This window comes from Lepisma saccharinum, chromosome 6, assembly GCF_977018435.1.
Source record: "Lepisma saccharinum chromosome 6, izLepSacc3.1, whole genome shotgun sequence".
NCBI lineage: Eukaryota > Metazoa > Arthropoda > Insecta > Zygentoma > Lepismatidae > Lepisma > Lepisma saccharinum.
The window spans coordinates 8,225,123-8,245,707 of NC_139234.1; the positions used below are offsets into that span (position 1 = coordinate 8,225,123).

At 35.7% G+C, this 20,585-nt stretch overlaps 1 protein-coding gene across 1 annotated transcript; it reads right to left on the reverse strand.

Annotated features, from left to right (window-relative positions):
* Positions 1-859: 859 nt before the first annotated feature.
* LOC145989218 (SREBP regulating gene protein) lies at positions 860-17,656 on the reverse strand. The gene is made up of 4 exons (XM_083124524.1): positions 17,385-17,656; positions 13,985-14,147; positions 6,775-6,926; positions 860-1,545 (listed from the first exon to the last, which is right to left on the reverse strand). The coding sequence occupies exons 1-4, from the start codon at positions 17,484-17,486 to the stop codon at positions 1,342-1,344; spliced, it is 621 nt and encodes a 206-aa protein (XP_082980650.1). The 5' UTR covers positions 17,487-17,656; the 3' UTR covers positions 860-1,341.
* Positions 17,657-20,585: the final 2,929 nt, after the last annotated feature.

The following is a 20,585-nucleotide window of genomic DNA, read 5'->3' on the forward strand; positions in this document are numbered from 1 at the left end:
ATTGAAGTTTCCAGATTACGAACTTAAAATATCTCTATATTAACATTTGTTACAATGTTGTTCTTTTTCTTTTTTCACGAAACATTGCTGAAAAAAATATTCAAAAATGTTTGAAAATGAAAAGAAAATTTAACAAATTTTTGTTCATTGAAAAGAGGAAGTTTTGTAGATTTAAGAAATGTGTGGTAAATAAAAACAAATTAAAAAATATTTTTTTTCTATGATTTTTTGAAAAGCAACCAAAAACGGTAGGCCAGAGGTAAAAATGCTGTATTATGAGGCCAGACCCGAATGTGTTAATAGAGGGTGTTAACTTACTTTTGACTCACCCTGTATTTAAAAAATAAGGCTATTATTTTTCATCATTAAAACCGTAAACATAAAACATGGTCATGTTATTTTATTGGAGGAAGGTAGAAAGTAGGGGGACCAGGGTAGAAAGATGCCAAAAATCCATCTTGCCCAAGTGAAAATTTTATCTCGAGCCACCCCTGCATGCTGGTACATTTTAGACCAATGACACTAAAACCCGGCCAAAATTCCAATTTTTTTTTTGTTTTGGATTCAATTTTTCTTAATTTTAAACATCAGGACTCAAACCAGGGACTCTTGACATACCATACCATTGCTCTACCAACTGAGATACCAAGTTAACCCTGGGAAAACATGACACAAAATATATTTTGAGATTGACGTGGTGACAAATGATGAATGCATCCATCCACTTGGTTCACCAACCATGTGAGACATGGAACATCATCCAAGCTTCCAAGAGCTAATCATGCTCCCAACTTTGAACCCTGTCACAATGAAGTCAATGAACTGAGAGAATCTTCGTCAACAGAAATAAACAACTTACTTCAGTAACAGAATTAATAGTTTATTTTCATAAAACATGTTACAACCATTTTAAACAATCATTACAATATGCTCTTCCTTTCAAATTATTTGAAAAATAAATTTTCCTTGTGTTAAAAAATGCAAGTAAAAATTATAAATACCGTAATACTGGACTGCACCGAATAGTAAGTCTTCTTTTAACTAGGCAAGACAACTACAATACAACCCAAGCTATTAATAGAATCTAAAAGGATATTCGATTCATCTCTTGAAAACAATATCACCCATCTTCAACTGATCCTGTTACGAACGGAGAAAAAGTTACGAATAAGTCAAAACTGAATCACAAAACAATATACCTTAAAATCCATACCTTGCATACTACTTGGGTGTCTTTGCAAACTGTACAATGTATTTATATTGTTTATACAGATGCTGGGATATCAAGTCTATTTCTATTGGTTCAATGCGTATCGCTGTACAAAATATGAATGCGAGAGTTCATGTGGTGCCACTTTCAATCGATGGTGGAGTGTCTCCATAGCAGTGTTTGGCCTTTGGGTCCCGATACGAGTTCTCGTGCTGGACGCTCTGCGAACTGGTCCTGCATTTGGCTAGGCACAGCTCGAAGTGATCCGTCACTGATGCAAAGAGTACATTGAACGATTCGGATGCTTTCCCAAGGATACCTTGGAGCAAATTTTTCTGCAAAGAAAAGAATTAAATCGTTGGTGCATCAGAATTTGCAAGATTTCTCTTTCACAGTTTGAGAAATCAAATGGTGTTAGTTATGGGTTTGCAATGTGTTTGCATATAGATTATGTTAACGGAGAAACATTACATGAGTTCGGAATTTAAAAAAATATATATATTAAAGAAAACATGTTTCTCAAGTAAGAGTAAACTTAACGAAACAGAAAGTTGAGATGCTTTATTGACTTTGCTTTCCAATTGAGCCTCAGAATATGAAAATGGAGTAACTCGGATGTTAGCATATGCAGATGATGTTGGCATACTAGAGAATGATGTAAATATGTTTAAGATAAATAATAAAATACTTTTAGAAGCAGCAAAGGAGATAGTGCAGAGAAAACTAAATACAGTGAAACCTGCTTTAAGAGGCACCTTTATTAAACGGAAATATTCCTGCTCCCATGGCTTTAGAGCTGAAAAATATGTTAAATTTCCTGGATTAACTGTAAACTGTCTAACACAGAAACGGAAATCAAAAGATGCCTTTATATGGAAAATTTCCCATGTTCTCTAATGCATTCTTCAGAAAAAATGTTACCTCTGTTCATCCCAAATTCCACACCAATGACCAGTGGATTTCAGGTCACGTGTCTTCCACATGTATTGAGCAGCAAGCTGCATCCACATTAAAATTCAATTGTTCTCCCTTTTGGGAAATTTTACCCAAGAAGGAGTGTATGTCTGCATTTTGCGAATACTAATACAAAGACAAAGAGTCGTGCTTCATCTTAACGTAAGAGTAAAACTGATTCATGCAACTGAGTGAGATAAATTATTTGTTGAGCAAATTATGAAGATGTTCGACATCGGTAAAATTCAAGTGTAAGATCTTCTAAAGAAGAAAAATTAAAATTTTTAAGGTGTCGAGAAAACTATGTTCATGGAAAAAGAAAAGAAAGAAAACTTACAGAAGAAATTAAAGCAATCTGCTCTACAATCGAATGATTCAAATGTGCTTAGTGTGATTCCTCAGGCTAAGTGTTTGTGGAAAGTCATGCACCCAAGACTGTAAATTGTGTGCAGAAAAACCCGCTTCACTACAAGAAAAAATATAGTGTTCTGTTCTGTTCAATGTTTGCTGTTCAATTACGTTGTGAATAAATACTGTACATGAATATAGTACATATTTAATTTCATCTCAATTTTTATGCATTTTACCTGGTGCCTTCCGATTTCATTTAAGGCACGTTTCTCTGTACTTGGTTACTATACAGATTAAAACGAAATGGGAGGAATAAACTAAACTTCATTATGGATATTAATTCATTGAATCGCTTTCTACATTTAAATACTCTGTAGTAATATAAACAAGTGGAGATGGTTGCATAATACTGAATTGCATAATCTATATTCATCCCCTGCAATAATGAAGTCAAAAAGACTGGTGGACAGGCCATGTTCGATGCATGGCAGAGGATAGAAAAGTTTACAGAGTACTTGTTGGGAAAATTTGATGGTAAGAGACTCCTGTGCACAACAAGAAAAAGACTGATCTGAAGGAAAAACAAGGAAAGTCAACAGTGAATTGATCTTGCTCATATTGGGACAGGTGGAAACAGTGGCAGCGATTGGGGGTGTGTGGGGAGCCAGTGGCGTGCCCACGAGGGAATTGGTGGGGGTTATAACCCCCCCTTTGTCCCAGTATTCCTAAAAAAAAAGAATGTCCAAGGCAAGAAAATATGACAAAATTAAGGCTGACTCCTAAGAAAAGTATACGTAACCCCTCCCTTTCGAAAATCCTGGGCACGCTACTGTGGGGAGCAGTTGCCCCCCCCTCCCCATCCCGTTTAGGCACCCAATCGATGCTACTGGGTGGAAAACATATGTTGATGCCATTATACATCTTAGGGTTAGTTAACCCTAGTTTACCGGGGGGATGAGGGATGCCAGGCCTGCCACCTATTATGTTATAATTTTTCACCTGTGAATATTTATATAAAAAATTGAAAATAAATTACAATATTTCCTAGTGTTTTCCCAATATTTCTGTGTTTCTTTTGTTCATAAAACCATAAAGGTAACTACATAGGAGGCAAAATTTCCATGGTGGACCTTGCAGCCCCCTGCCCCCTCCAAGATGTGTGTTTTGACATAACACTCATGCCTGTAACAGTGTACAATTGGTTGGTAATGATGGTATTTTTTGTTATTATTAAAATTACTATATAACTACACATATATCAACAACAAAAAACATCGATGAATCATTAATGTTTTCTACCAGGTTTAGTGAATGATAAAATATGTGTGTGACAAACATGCAATAAGTGGTTCTTATTTTTTATTAACGATGGTATTTTTTGTAACCATTACGCAACTGAACCTATGTAAAGAAAAAAGGAAACAGTGATTCAGTATCAAAATGGGGTTTTGAATTATACTGATAAAAAAAATGTGTGGGCCTCTGAGCCCCCTTCAGGTAAATAAGTTTCTCACATGACACATGTAATTTGTAAAAAAAAACATTGAATTGCAAAAATGAAAACAAGAACTAGTAAAATAGGAACTCATATAACCCATTATATGACAAGCAAAAAAATTAATTATGAATATACATCAATTGGAAGGAACGACAAGGCAACACAATGTGTTTAAACCATTTAACCTTCGAACAAGTGTTCTCGAGTTATCAGCCAGGTTAATTCGGTGTTAGCGTCCATTTTGAGATGAGAGCAATGTATGCGCTCGAAACGTTGGATGCTAACATCAACTTCACCTGGCTGATAACCCAAGAACACTTGCTCGAATCACGTCACCAGAAAAGCTACAATTTTCATTTAACCCTACCATGAATTTTTTACACTACAAATTCTTCCTGCAGGGTAAGAACAATCCAATCTTTAACATCCTTGAAAGTTTATTCTGGGTCCACCCCAGGGTTAAACTTTTCTTTCAAATTGTGAAGAATTTTACTTACTTTAAAATACTGCTATGGGATGGAAAAATGGTACATTACAGTATAAATAAATCAAAAAAATCAAAGTCCCCATGCACACTGCACTGTGCCATGAGGGCACTAGGGTGCTCCAGTGAGAGGATTTTGCTCGAGCACAAAATAGAATTGAGAGCTTCTTTGCTTCAGCAAATAATGCTCGAACAGGCAAAAGAAGAGGTGTATACACTCGAAGCCCAGTAGTGCATGTATAACCATCATTTGTCTGTGATATTGGACCTTCAAATATGGATCGTAAAGTGAAACATGCAGTGAAATTGAAACTTAAGTGAACATAGTCATCATCTCCATGTTAAAATATAGTTTAGTCTATCTTATCAATACAGTGATACTACCAGGACGAATATTTTTCATGCATGATTCCATGATTGTCACATTAAAATGATATTCAAATGCATACACTCAAGGATGGGAGACTGGAACGAGCTAAATATTCAATATTCTAGAAGGCACATTTAGGGAGGGTGTTGTGGTAGGGCACCACACATTCTTGATTTCAGCCATTTATGGAGGTGATGTGATCAGTACAATGCTTCACCCACCTTTACCCTGCAGGGTTGCCCCAGGTACCCATATGAACAGAACATAACAGTTTTTAAAAATACATGTAAGCAAATTACTAACTATTTTCTGCAAAAGACTTACTTGTGATGGTTCTATTAATTTCCTGTCCCCCCCCCCCCCACTGTGGAAATTAATACAGCCGTTGAAGTAATTCTCACCGAAAAAGTTGATAGTTAACTTACATGAATTTATTATACTACTGCATCTTTTATTCTCCAAACATGAATAACAGTTTTTGAAAATAAAATTCTTCAGAAAATATTTTAAAAATTTTGACTAGTTTGACAAAATTTGTGTTATCTTTTAAAAATAAACTTATTTTGTATGAAGAATGGTTATTTCTCTTCTCTTGTATGGTTATTACACGATAAATAATTCTACAACACAAGCACTACGTGGTTGATGAGCAATGACTTTATAATCAAATGAAGGACTGTGCTACTTATATTGTAAACACTAATTAATTTGTTAAAATTCTGATTCACAACATTTCAAAATCTCTCACACAAGATGTTTCAGAGGGATTGTACTGTTTCCCAGTTGATCGCAATCCACTCTATCTCCGTGGTGTCAACGCTGATTTCCAAAATATCACATTTTATTTTAAATGCAATAAAGTACTTGACATCTGTGTAAAATACAGAAGTTTTCTTATCCAAATATTATTCAATTAAAAAGAAGTTCTTGAATACAGCTAAAAAATGTACATATGCATTTTAAAAGTGGGAACCATGCTTTTAGTACATGTAATCTCCACATATCACCAAAACACAAAACTATGGGCATCAAATCAGACTTCTCAAACCTACTCACTTAAAATAAGACTGGAAGTCATCTTTGATACTAAAAGTAGGGTAAAACTTTGATAGTGTCCCAACACCTCTCACTCGTTTATTTCGCCATTTGTAACATTCGTACTTACCTATTCTGCATTGCGAAAGATTCTTCAAGGTGTTATTTTGCTTTTTTCACGAAAAAAAAAGTTGAATTTTTGACAAAAAGAGTAATTATTACACCATTGACGTTAGCCATAAAAACCATCCTTGGGTAGCCCCAAAAACCATTGACATTAGCCCCAAAAACCATCCACGGGTAGACCCACAAAACCATTGACATTAGCCCCAAAAATTCACGATTACCCCACGAACCATCACGGGGACGAGGTATGCCTACGAGGTTAGGTTAGGCCTGTTAGGTTAGGTTCCATTAGCACTCATTTTGTTCAATTTAGCATATACGGACAACATTGGTTTTTCTTGATTAAAGAAAATATCAACAAGAACTTCTAAATGCTACAGAAACTCATTTCGGTAAGTAGTTTCTTGTGTAAAAATGAAGAAATCCGTTGGGACGCTATCAAAGTTTTACCATAAGTAGTAATGTGCTAAGATTAAGTAGGTGAAGCATGGTAATCTTAACTTTATATTGCATCCATTGTAATTATGAAGAGCCCCTGTGGGGAAAGAGCCCCTGTTTTAGTCCATTACTTATACTGAAATGGAAAAGAGAGAACTGACTTCTATGTCGACCCAGCCAGAGGCAGGAAACGGCAAAGGATGATGACGATGATGCATCAATAGATGGGTCTTGTAAAAATTGGGCATGTGAAAAATTAAACTAGTATGGTATCTTGCTGAAAACAAAGACCTGTTACTTCCACTTACTTTATCAGGATGCAGGCAGCAGGATATGCAATACTCATATATGCTGCAGCATCCGTTGTCCCTGCACGTTTCGCAGGAGTACCGTTTCGTGCTTTCAGAACTTGTGTCACAGCAACCGCTCGGCAAAACATCTGCACGAGAGCACACGTAACCTGCAGGGACAAAAACACAACAACTGAAATTAGTTATTCTATATAATAATAATAATAAAATTTCATCTTTCAAAGAAACTGCTGTTACAATAAGTGTACTTTTTTGACTTTACAAGTCAATGCTAGCTGTTTAGATATCAGTAGAGACAAGTTTCTGGTGCTTCTTGATAGATTTGGAAAAAAATAGTACAGTAATAGGCACTAAAAACAATATACTAAACATGTTTCTATTATTATGAATAATGAAAAGAAGCCTAAAATTCAAATCTCTCATCTAAAATTTAATACTTGTACAACGATAACCATAATTTCATAATATAGTCTGAACATTGCGTAATTTTTGCATTAACACAATCAGTATTAAAAAAAATACCCACATCATAAGATTAGAGTCCAATATTTCACAAAGATCTCATGGTAAACCACAAGCGTCACAGCCAACAAATTTTAACCACCCTATGGATACCTGGTTTTATTTTATTAACATGCAAGTACACCTATTTTAATATTAATGCGAGTGCTTTTTCTGTATTATGATGTTGGCACATGTGAACCAAGCTTTAATCAGATAAAACAATATTGCAGATTTATACATTATTTACTAATTTGATTTAAAATTCCCTTTCTAACCTTTTCAAATAACAGAAGAGTTACATAATATATCATCTATTGTTCCAGCAGGGCCGTATTCAGAAAGAAAATTGGGGGGGGAGTCCAGCCAGGGCCAAGGCCAATGGCGTGTTCCCCTATATAATAATATGATGATAGTTATCTTGTTTATTATTATTGTGTTTTATTATTCTTCGAATTGTAATATCAGAATTGAATGTCTGTTCACATTTTCCAGAAGCAGTATCAAATATTTCACTGAACTCTTCATTTGAAATCTCCCGAAGTCTCTGAAGGAGTTCTGTGACGTCTCTTGGGTAAGAAAGAACGCAGGCTAAATTGTGATGAGGGCTCTAAATACTTTGACATCTGTACAGTGAAACTGAAAAACGTTTCTCAGATAAAGAATGCAATTAAGGAAGTCCCCTTTTCAACTGCAGCTAGAAGATCAGTGATGGTTCACTCGGACAACTCTGCTTAACACACAAGATTTAAGAAACTTAACAAAAACATGGAGGTGAATCGTGTTTTTCTAGAAATCGAGTTTCACACATTGACAAGAGTTTTTTTTTGTTGTTGTCTGGTACACTTCTGGACAGAAAGTGGCACTCGTTTGAGTTGAAGTACAGCTTCGGGTCTGGCAGTACAGTTGAAGTAAGTGTTCGGAAACCAGCAGTGTTGCTTACTATCAAACATTTTAACCACATGCAGGGAATTTTGTCTCTCTCAGACTCAAAGAAAAGGGCTAACGGAAAGATTGCAGCGTAAATATTAATTAACTGGACTGAACACATCTACATTGAAAGTAATGTAAATGCGAAAAATATATTTAAAAAAAATGCATTCTTGACGTTAGTGAAGAAGTGGTTATCACAATGCATTAGAATGCGTGTGCCCCGGGTTCGAATTTGGCCTGAGCATGGGTGTTCTTTTTGAGTATCTCTTCATCGTTGCGAGTAGCCGAAAATGGACGAAAAGCAACACTAAATAATCAAAAGAAAAACTCAATTTGAATAATCGAAGCGGAAATAGTGCTGATGATGCAATAAAAAAAAATCTTTTGGAAACAGTGTTATCCTAGCCCGGGAGAAGGGTTGAAGAATAAATAAACTCCTTCCCCATCCACTTTGGCAAACATAATCGCAAAGTCAGCACTGAATATGCGATGGGAAAAATAACAGAAATCCGAAGCAAGAAGAGTTTATGTCACAACCAGGGAGGCACATGAGAAGAGGTACCCCTCCCCCACAAACATACACACATGAGTCATCCAGGCTATTAACAATAAGTCAATGGTTGCCCTCTCATTTAACTTTAACAGTAAATGGAATTTTTGTAAAATGAAAATCGTTTACTTTCAACGATAAGGACGGATGTTGGAGTGACCAGAAAAAATGGACAAACACAATAAGCTCTTAAATATTACCCACGCTTCGAAAATAGATGCCGGCCTCAGTGGCAGAGTGGTTATCACATCATGCTACGATGCCAGGCATCCTGCATTTCAATCCTGGCCTGGGCATGGATTTGTAGGTGTCCATTCATCAATTTCATCATATCGTCACTCATCCCCATATTTGATTGTTTGAGTTTTTGTTTGAAGTCCACTTTATGCACAGTAAGGCTAATCGGGACTGAACCTACAGTTTAAAGTGGGATCCGAACCACTATGTGCCTCCACCGGGGATCGAACCCAGGAACCCTTGATCACAAGGCGATGATGCTACCACTGTGCCATCGGGGAGGCCTCCCCCATATTTGCAATTTAGCCAAAAGTGGCACAAGAAGCGATGTAAAATAAAGCAAATGAATCAACCAAACATAGGGTCTCCGGTTTCATAGAGCAGTATGCAAAGCACTCGGTCATGAAGGCCGTCAAAATTGAAATAATAAGTGGAACAAAAAACCTGATATTAGAGTATTTTAAGAGATTAGGCAGATTAACAATTCACGTCAACCTACAAAAATTTCACCTGTATTGTGTGATATATGGTTCTGCCCTAATATAATTGAACGTGTTCTTGCGATAATATTATTTTCCTGTAGTTTACGGTTATTACAAGCATAAGAAAACAGTTTTTTCTTTGTGACGTTTCAGGAGAACACACGCTCCTTTCATCAGACATTTATTTTCATTTTGACTAAAGATACAGTTATAACAATGGTTAGTAATTTTTAAACAAAAAGAATCTGTTATATAATGGATGTTGTCAATGTTACATTGTTGTAATATAGCAACTTAACTGTGAAAAAAACAGTCTATTTTATTTTTATTTTAGAATTATTATTATTTTTTTTTTTTTTAATTATGAATCCCAAATATCATCAGGTAATTCAAATTCATCATTGTTTTCACAAAGTCTCTTGATGTTTTCTGTTACATTAAACATAAAACTATTGCAAGTTTTGATGTTGAAAATTTATATCCTAGTGTCCCAATAGAAGGTGCCACAGATGCATTACACAGATGGCTTATTGAGATGAAGGTTAACCCAGTAGAATCATGGGAAATGGTTCGATGGTTTACTGTATGTGCAAATTACAATTACTTTATATTTGATGGCAAAATCTATCAGCAAAATAATGGTCTATCAATGGGAAACCCAGTATCCGGAATCATCTCCAGCATTTTCCTTCATTACATAGAATCTCCAATTGTTAATGCGATAGGTGCGGATATCAAACTCTACATCAGATATGTAGATGATGTGCTAATTATTGCTAAAAATGAGAACACCATCATGGACGTATTTAAATCGTTAAATGAATCACATCGTCGCATAAAATTCACTTGCGAACCCATGAATAACAATGTAATTTCTTTCCTTGATCTGCAAATTAAGACAACTGACTCAACAATTCAAACATCAGTCCATAGAAAAAAATTAGCGGGGGAAAAATACATCCATGCCAAATCAGAACATTCACGTATAACAATGGATAACATATTTTTAAATTTTTTCCTGAGAGCACAAAGACTATGTTCTAATAATGAGGATATCAAAAATGAAGAAGAAAGGCTCTTTAATATAGCAAAAGAAAATGGCTTTCACACTAACAGAATAAACCAAATCAAAAAACAAGTTGCAAGAAAACTAAAGGAAAAGAGAAATACAGACAAAGATGAAAAATCTGTTGAAAAGAAATGTGTGTGCATTCCATTCCACAAGGGATTCTCACATAAAATTGCAAAAATTTTTAGAAGTTTTAATTTCAAAATTGTTTTTAAATCACCAAGAAGTTTGGAATGTACATTTAATGAATTCAAAATGAGAAACTCGCTACCAGATGTGGAAACCACAGGAATATATAATATAAGTTGTTCATGTTCAAAAGATTATGTGGGACAAACAGCAAGGAAAATGGCAATAAGATGGCACGAACATGATTTGGACATTATAAATCTAAACCCAAGAACAGGTTTGTCAACTCATATCATCGAAGAGAAGCATTTGATTAAAAAGAGAAGGGTTTTAAAAAGATTAACGGGAAACACAGAGTTGAATGTCTGGGAAGCCTCGTTCATTGCAGAAGAACACTGGAATAAATTAAATAATGAAAATGGTAACATAGATCCAGTGTGGAGTTTTCTTTTTCACAAATGGAGTAAGCCACCATCTTTAAAATTTAATGTAACAGAAAACATCAAGAGACTTTGTGAAAACAATGATGAATTTGAATTACCTGATGATATTTGGGATTCATAATTTAAAAAAAAAAAAAAAAAAAAATTCTAAAATAAAAATAAAATAGACTGCTTTTTTCACAGTTAAGTTGCTATATTACAACAATGTAACATTGACAACATCCATTATATAACAGATTCTTTTTGTTTAAAAATTACTAACCATTGTTATAACTGTATCTTTAGTCAAAATGAAAATAAATGTCTGATGAAAGGAGCGTGTGTTCTCCTGAAACGTCACAAAGAAAAAACTGTTTTCTTATGCTTGTAATAACCGTAAACTACAGGAAAATAATTCTATCATGCAAGCAATGCGTACATACAAGAAAAACTTGCGATAATAGTTACACATTTCCATCTTGCAACACACAACCTCGACTCGGCACGATATGTGCATTTCCTTGCCCCTTTTCTGTATTATTTTCTATTTAGGATATATTACGTTGCCTTTTTGCCTCTTGGTTAATCCGTGGCGATGACAATGATTGACCAATTGATGGGGCAAACATGCCTTAATCATGGTTCGAACTTAAGACCTCTGTCTTCAATCTGCCACGTGTGTCTTTTCATCTCCAGTCACCATTAATTTCAAGAGGTACAAAACGATGTTACTCAAACAAATTGTATAAATAATTTCCATGGCCATAAACATTTGTTGCACTTGTTGAGAGAAATCCATACCCTCGTAATGCTATAAGTAAACGTCGACCTAGTTGATGTCCCAGGAACCCTTCCTTGCACGAAAATCACACTGTGTCCACGGGATTTACGACTGAACGCTTACTAAAGCAATAGAAATGTGCATCCCCATTTCCATTAATCGTTCACTCTTCGTATATTTTGAGGTCAGCTAATTCGAACATACGACCCTAAGACAGCTACACACTGCCAAAAAAACTGCAGTGTCAACAAAGTAATTACTGTATATTTATATATTTTATTTTTGGTAATGGAATATTTTTCCCTTCAGCTTCTTATTTATGTTTGATTTGGTTTATTTTACTTCACTTTTCTGCCACTTTTGGCTAAACGCGACGATGAGGATGAGCAAGCTGTGTTAAGCACTCTACCACGGAGGCCGGAATCCTTTTTAGTTAGGAGAAATCGTTCCTTGACAGCGAACTAAGAACAGTTAATATGCATCACGTCAGAGTTATAATATTTTAAATTTCTAACAATCAATGGGGATTTACTCTTACCCATTTTTTTGCCTACATAAAAACTTCCACACAGATAAGATCGTTTACACTAAGGACAACAGCGTTAAAATCTATGCTTTAAGGAATGATTAAGCACACTATGATGACGGAAAATAATAATTCACATGACTATAGTGATGCATTACATTGGTGAAACATTAATTTTCGATCAGAAAGAAATATTGAAAAACGCAGGGACACAATGACCAATTGATTTATTTATTTTACTTCGCTTTTCTTCCACTTTTGAGTAATTACATAGATAAGGATGAAAGGTGTGTTAAGATGAAATTTGTGACAGGCAATCACAAACGTAGAACACAGCCCAAACTCCACAGACCATTATACTGACCTTGGTCTAGATGCCAGATCCTCGTTAGACTGCAAAATACACTCCATGGTCACAATGACGTAAGCATTCGTAGAATAAATTTGTATATCATTCTCCCCCCTCCCCCCAAGAAACGTGAGCTAAACTATTGCACATTCTGTGATATGTTCATTACTTCTCAGGAACCATTCGCGGCCTTCCAACTAGTTTATCCTGAAAAAAACTGCTGCTTAGGGACAATATCCGAAGAATACTGTCACATACGCAGAATGCAAAACATTTCTATTTTCTCATTTCTACTACAACCCTGGCGAAAAAAAGGCAGCTGGAGCGTAGAGCTGATCATATCCCCTCTAAAATGGACGAGCTCGAGAATATGCGGTGCCCTACTACCACATCCCCTAAATGTGCCTTCATGGTACGTTGCTATACGCACGAGGAACTTTACCTAACCTTTGCTACTACTAACAACTCATGCCAGAAGTTTTGATACTTTTTTATTTGCCCATTGCTAACCTGGTTCATTCCCAGCCATAACAGCAATTAGTCCATGCAATAAAAATACGCCAAACTTAAAAAGAAACGGGTGTGTCACACACACACAGAGGGGGTTGGGGGGTAGGAACACAAAAATCTTCCACAAACTGGCCAGATCATGCCTGACAAGACTCCAACAGAAAGCTTTCCAGAAACAAGTTTACGTGCGCATAGGGTAGTGATGGCCTTGTCTGCAACTGCCTTCCCCCACTTTGTTATCCAATACAGGAGTAATGAAGTGTTTCCAACTACCTTCCAATCTAACTAAGAGGAGGGAGACCTTTTTTTTTAAAGTTCGCCAGTGTACACAAGCAGGAGAAGATATGCATGAAAATAATAAGGCAATCATATCTAAGATTCTTAACCTAAAGTGGATAACAGTAACACTGTAAGAATTTAGCAACTTCATTACAATTCAAAGAGCACCAAACTTGACCTACCTAACCTAAATTGTACGCTTAAGGAAAAATGTCAAGGGGAAAATCAATCTGTTTAAAACAGATGCACTAACTACTCAGAAAAACTGTTCAATACGTGCTTGTAGACATATATAGAATTTAATTTGTATAGCAAATGTGTGTGTATGATGTTGAAATCAGGTAAGCACATGCTAACTTTTATTAATACAATTAGGCGTCTATTTTGTGTTCCTGAAAATATGGTTGGTTTAATCAACAAAACAATGATATAACTTCACCTCTGTCGTCCACAATCAGGACTTTTCCTTGCACAGAATTCCTGCAGGTTGTAACTTTAGTATTTGTGGAGTTGGAATCATCCTTCCCAGAATGCCACAGAAACGGCTGGTTCAGTCGACGCAATGGCACAGTGTCCACTTCATCTGCAGAGGAGTCATCGTTCTGTAAAAAAGGTGCACATTAGAAATATCACAGTATCCATTCGAGATTCTGGAACAAAAAAAGAAGTACAACACTGGATGAATTAAAATTGTTAAAATAATATATCTTACTAATTTAAATGTAATAGGTTTTTAAGACAGAGTGAATACATTTTCGACCCACCAAACGCTCCTTTGGCCTTTTGGTGTTTTTTTATTCTGCAAGACAGGAAAGATGCCAACAGCAAATTTGCAGAGATGTACATTCGAGTTCAATAAATTTTTGAGCACATTGATGTGGTATTAACATGACCTGTAGTACCAGCACTTCACGGCAACTGTATTGTGAAAATTATCCATCAGAAAATGTAAAAGAATACTTTCGTCTACCTCATATTTTTATAATGTGTTCATACATTTAGCTTTGCGTTTAGTGTTTCATAAATGAAACGCTTCAGTGTTAGAAGTTACCTTGAAATTTACAATAGTCTACCGTTAAAAATTCAACAGCTTGCCTGTTAGTTTAGAAAATGGTACAAAACCATCTCTTATTTCAATTTGATTATTTTATCATGCATAAAGAGAAATAATGAATATAAATTACACTTGCTTACTCCATATATATATATATATATATACATATATATATATATATATATATATATATAAATATATATATTTTGTATAAAACTGAATCATTCAAATTACTTACTACATCATGGCCGTTATTTCTTCAGTCAACTTTTTATAGAGCGACCGGCTAGAGTCTAGTTTACATCCTTCTTGCCCGTTTACAAAACCGTGCTAGCAGACAGGGTAAGTAGGGTAAGTAAGTTTTTCTTTTTACACTTTCTGTCACTAACCATTCACGGGAACGAGGTATGCCTACGAGGTTAGATTAGGCCTGTTACGTTAAGTTCCAGTAGCACTCATTTCATGCCTAAATATGTGCTTCATCATCGAAAAATGTCCTCAGTACGTTCAATCACGCATATCCGGACAACATCGGTTTTTCTCGATTTTCTCCTCCAGGAAATTTTTCCTCGACTTGGGATTTAGTTTGTTGAATTCCTTATACAATAAGTTTTCCAACGATGTATGACACATATTCCTTATGAAAAGGACATAGACTCTTACCAAGCGACCACAAGGAAAAGAACCTTCCGCGAAAAGGGTATGTGCACTTTTCCCTTCTTCCGTTCAACTCGAGCCATAAGGAAGCATGCTCCACTCTACACCTCCCCTCCATGCGAGAGTACATTGCACATGAGTTGTTTTTTTTTTTTTTTGCTCGTGGTTCCACTATACAGGGTGTTTTTCCCTAAGTTTGCCCCTCCTGCAAAAATGCCTGGCACGCCCATGACATAATATTAATTTATTCATCTCTGGAACATAATTGACCATTGAAACATATCCCTGCTAAGCATAATTTGAAGCATGAACATTTTCTGCATGGCAAACACATTTCTCTTAGAATAATAACCTTCTCCTATTATCATACTTTTTTACTTTACATATCTCATCTGACGTTTTTGGCTAATCGCGAGGATGAGAATGATTATACGGTAGATAAAAGAATGCTCACAATGAACAACAATGCCTAGGCTGGGTTCAAGCCCGGGAACATCATGTTCCTGCTACTTCAAAGTGCAATGCAAAGATGACAACACGTTTTCATTAATAAATACTTTCTTTCCAAAATCATATTTAGGTATAAATTAAGGTAACAGTATGGTATAGTGAAAACACATTTCTTCAAATTTACAGGAGAAACTACTTATGGAAATGAGTTTCTGTAGACTTTTGGAAGCTCGGGGAAGTGTTTTCTCCCTTTGTTCAACTTATTCGGCCAGTTAATCATGTATTTTTCGACATTAATATATCTCCGATACACGATAGCTCTTGCCACCATTACCGTCGACTACGTGAATCAAATGTTCCGTGCGTTCGATTATGTAACCCCCTGTTAGTGTTGCAACCATGCGGTAGTTTTCCAAGATGACGTGCGAGTGTTTTTTTTTCCCAATTTAATTTTGTTTGAACTGAACCTAACCTAACCTTCCGTGGATAGTTTGTGGATCAATTTTTGCTTAAAAACCTTCTGTGAATAGTTTGTGCGCCATTTTTCAGTGAATAAGTTTGGAAACACTGCATATCAGCTGACGATAGACAACATGAGTCAAGATTTGCCCGCCATATTGTGTGTAACAAAAGCGAATTAGCAACGAACAATAAATGCTTGTAATGTGAAAAATTACTTTTTTCAGTGAAAAAAGCAAAATCCTACGTTCAAAAATGTTCCGCTATGCATAACAGGTAAGTACAAATGTAAATAATTAGGAAATAAACGAGTGAAATGTATTTTCACTATACCATACTGTTACAGAAATTAATTCCCGAGACTTCCCTATAGGGCCTCAGAAATCCTGCATTTCGGAGTAACAGAGGAAACTGCAAATTTAAAAGATATTTTGTACCCTTGACCCTCTGTACTCTTTACGGGAGTATTAGGAAGTGCTCTAGAATACTGGAAAAGATTATGGAAGGAAGTCTAAAGCTTGGAGAAACTAATTAGCACATTAAAAGCACCACTAACTGAGAAATTGAGATTTGAAAGTAGAGCATCCGCCCTTTGCAGTGAGCAGCCATTCGTGTTTTCTGGTCATCTCAGACAAACATTTTTATGCAAGGCTCGATGGCGGTTTCATGGTTGAGACCAGATCTTACACCATATTGCGTTGGAAGCAATTATGGATGTTTTATTAATGCCAAGAGCCCTTAACCTGACCCGCCTAACCTAACAACGAAAGCATTAGCCACGGATTACCACTTCCCATCACATACACATCCACAACCAAGATGACAATACACAAATGTCTGCTGCTGATTACAGAATCATATACGAGGGTATGGAAGGGACAAATAGTTCTCCAGACAAGACACAGTCAGTTATCACTAAGGTCTACAGTATGTGTTAACAGGCATAGATACAAATCGAACCGTGTAAGAATGCTCGTGTACCATGATTAATTCTGAATTAAACAATCGGAACTTGGGCCACTTCGAGCACTAATTATACCAATATAAAACCTGTACGTACACACAGAAGGTAACACCTCTGTGTAGCGAATAGCGTTCACCTGGAGAGGAAACTTCGTACTCTCACTCAACTACGATCTTTTAATACAGACTACCAAAACTTTTTTTAAAAAATGTGATATACTTATTAATTATCACAACATCAGGCACAAATCCTTACCTCGCGAATAAAACTTAATATACAATACGCAAGGGAAAATCCAAATATCAAAGCCAAAACAATTCTCTTCCTTATTATTCGCATCAACAGAGCAGCCCACATATTTACATATTCACTCTTCCAGATAAAACGTCATTTTGTCTAGGTTATAGCGTATACAAAAATCGAACTCCGATGGCCTTCGTAAGTTAACATAGTTAAAATTCGTAATGATGTTTCCATTGCTTTCTTTATGCCTACGCCATGTTGTTATTTGTTTGTTGTACAAGTTGCTTGCAGTGTTGCCAACAGCAGGAGAGAAAAACGGGCTAAATCGCACCCAAAATGGAGCTAAAATTCACATCCAAGGGGCTAGATTTACAAAGGTGCTGCTGTGTACTAAAAAAAATCTGGTTCTTAATTTTTGGGAGTTTTGGTGCAAAATTTCTGAAACTCAAGCACGCACGAACCTCACTGTTAAGAACGATTCGTCGATTCCGAACCACATTTCTGTGAACTTTCAAGGATCAGATGCAATGCAACTGAACAAAGATTCGCATTTCCTGGAATCGACGCTATCCGTATTCGCCTCGGTCTACACAGCATACCAAAAGCAGAAACAAGGGGATAAAGTGACAATGTGCACTTGCTACCTGCTCCCCAGGAGGGGTCGCAGGACGAGCTTGCAGGTGCAGAGGAGGGTCGGTTAAGTGAATTCTTGTTTGCAGTGTTGCGATGGTTCTTAGTAAGCTGAAAATATGAGTTTACTTTACTGAAAATACCAAAAAACATTTCATTACTAAAATGGCTAGATTTGTAGCAAGATTTATCTCTGTAGGGCTAAAAAGCCCCATGGGGCTTTTGCTGAATTTTGGAGCTGAGTACGTACTCAAAAGGGCCAGTTCTGGCCCCAAAAGGGCCAACTTGGCAACACTGGTTGCTTGCAAGTCAGAGACCAGCTGGTGATTGTAGTTATTGTTCTCGCCAAAAGATGTCGCATTAGGTAAGTGGACAGGGTGCGCCATCTCTTGGCTTTACTTTAAACTACGTGGCCAGTTAGTGAATTTCCGTTTACATTCCCCCTCTCAAACTCATACTACAGGGTGGTTCAGAAATCGTAAAACCTTAAATCTGATGAATTAAATCACAAATTAGGAGAGATTTTCACACCTTTTTTCTGCATTTTGAGGTCTATTCTAAAGAGATGTTATTTAATACTTTGGTTTTCGGTTCATTTCATATGGAAAATATAGACAGGAATTAATTAACGACTCAAGTCGAACCGTCGAAGTGATGTTTTTTTTCAAGATGACAATTTCTGGAGACAAAATTACAAAAAAAAATATCACATCAACACAGTGTTGAATGGTCTTTTAAAACTCCAGATGGGACCAAAGCATTTCTCTGTAAAATTAAAACAAGGTACTCTGTCTCGTTGGAAACTTTCAGATGGCATTTGAAGTATTTGGTATTGTATTTGGAATTTAGCATAGCATTTCCACCGCTTTTCAATAATCGCGACAATGAGGATGAGTGATGAATTTATGAATCTGGCTGTTAATTTTGGAACTAACTTGCTGTGACGTTCACAAGTCAATTATTTGCACGATTACAACTAAAACGCGAAGGTGAAGATACAACTTCTATAGGTCTATATATTAGTAAAATAACTGAGCAATATGCAGTTCACTATTACCTATATTTCCATTTTTGTCAGACACACTACTACATACTGACTATTGATTCTCGTTGCTATAGCAACGTTAGAATTATAAATATCTCGTTTATACAGCGTAGAGTGCAATGAATAACATAAAACATAATTAACGTTGTACAAAGTAATAATTATACATTTTTTAAACGTTAATATAAAGTGATTTTTATAATACGAAATTAATAATTTCAATAAACATATAATTATATTGTGCGGATTCACAGCACCGTCACAACATTCCCCTCCTCCGGGAAAATGAAAACTACGAAACAACGAGGAGGAGTTTTCATTTATAAATCAGTCAGATGTGTATCAACATAACTACAACCAGGCCCGTAGCCAGGAATTCTTATTAGGGGGGGCAAAGTCAATCCTAGAGGGGGCAAATTTTTAATATATTGTGTTGCATTGGCAGATATAGCAGGGTACAGAAGGGCACTTGTCCCCCTCCTCCAAAAGTGATATTTAACAGGAAAGGGATGATATCTTGGAACTCCAATGAACAAAAAAAAGATCGAGCAACATCAAATAACAATATTTCGATTATGAGTTTTCGGAATACCAAAGAATACATAACTAAAGTTTAACATAAATAGCGACTGTATCTACTTTATAATTACAGGTCCAAAAGGTTAATAGACGATTAATATGTACCAACAGTTTTGGGCTTCTCTGCAGAACTGATTAAGGAAGTCCTTTATAAATCGTGCTTCATAATGTAGTACTCTAGTTTCCAGTATGTAAGATTTTTACGCACAAAGGAATCTAATGAGAATCCAACAACACCATTGTGTTGTGCTATGCAAGAAAATTCAAATTAATTAAATAATAATGGTTACATATTATCTACACTTTGATGAATTGTGTAGGTATTTAAAGTTTCTTTAATATATATATACGTACATGTGTTGCTATGAAGTTTGAACTGCTTAAACTTTAGTCACTTCGTTGTGCGAACAGTGATGCAAGCGGCAATACTTCTTTCATTCGGCACCAGAGTTCAGCATATACAAGGGATATATATATATATATGAATTGATCATGTAATGTATTTAAAAATATATATATATATATATATGAATTGATCATGTAATGTATTTAAATATATATATATATATATATATATATATATATATATATTTAAATACATTACATGATCAATTCATACGCCAAATTGTCTCTCAAATGTGCGCGCTCCTTTTCCTCAAAATAATTGTTCGTGCATTTAAGCAGCAACAATCTGAAGTATATATTTGGCCTTACTTCTCTCTCTGGTAATTTAGAGTGCATTACAGAGAAGAATCATAATGAAATCGAAGCGAGCAGGAAAATCTTTAGATCAAAATATTTGCAAACTGAAAACAATATTGATTTAATAGGGCGCAAATAATTTCACGAGGTGCCATGGCATTCTCTTTAACATTTCTTTTTTCAATTAGATCGTTTTGGCTCCCAGGGCTTTGGACTATAAGAATAGCAGAATTCGTACTTGCGAGCGAAGCGAGCAA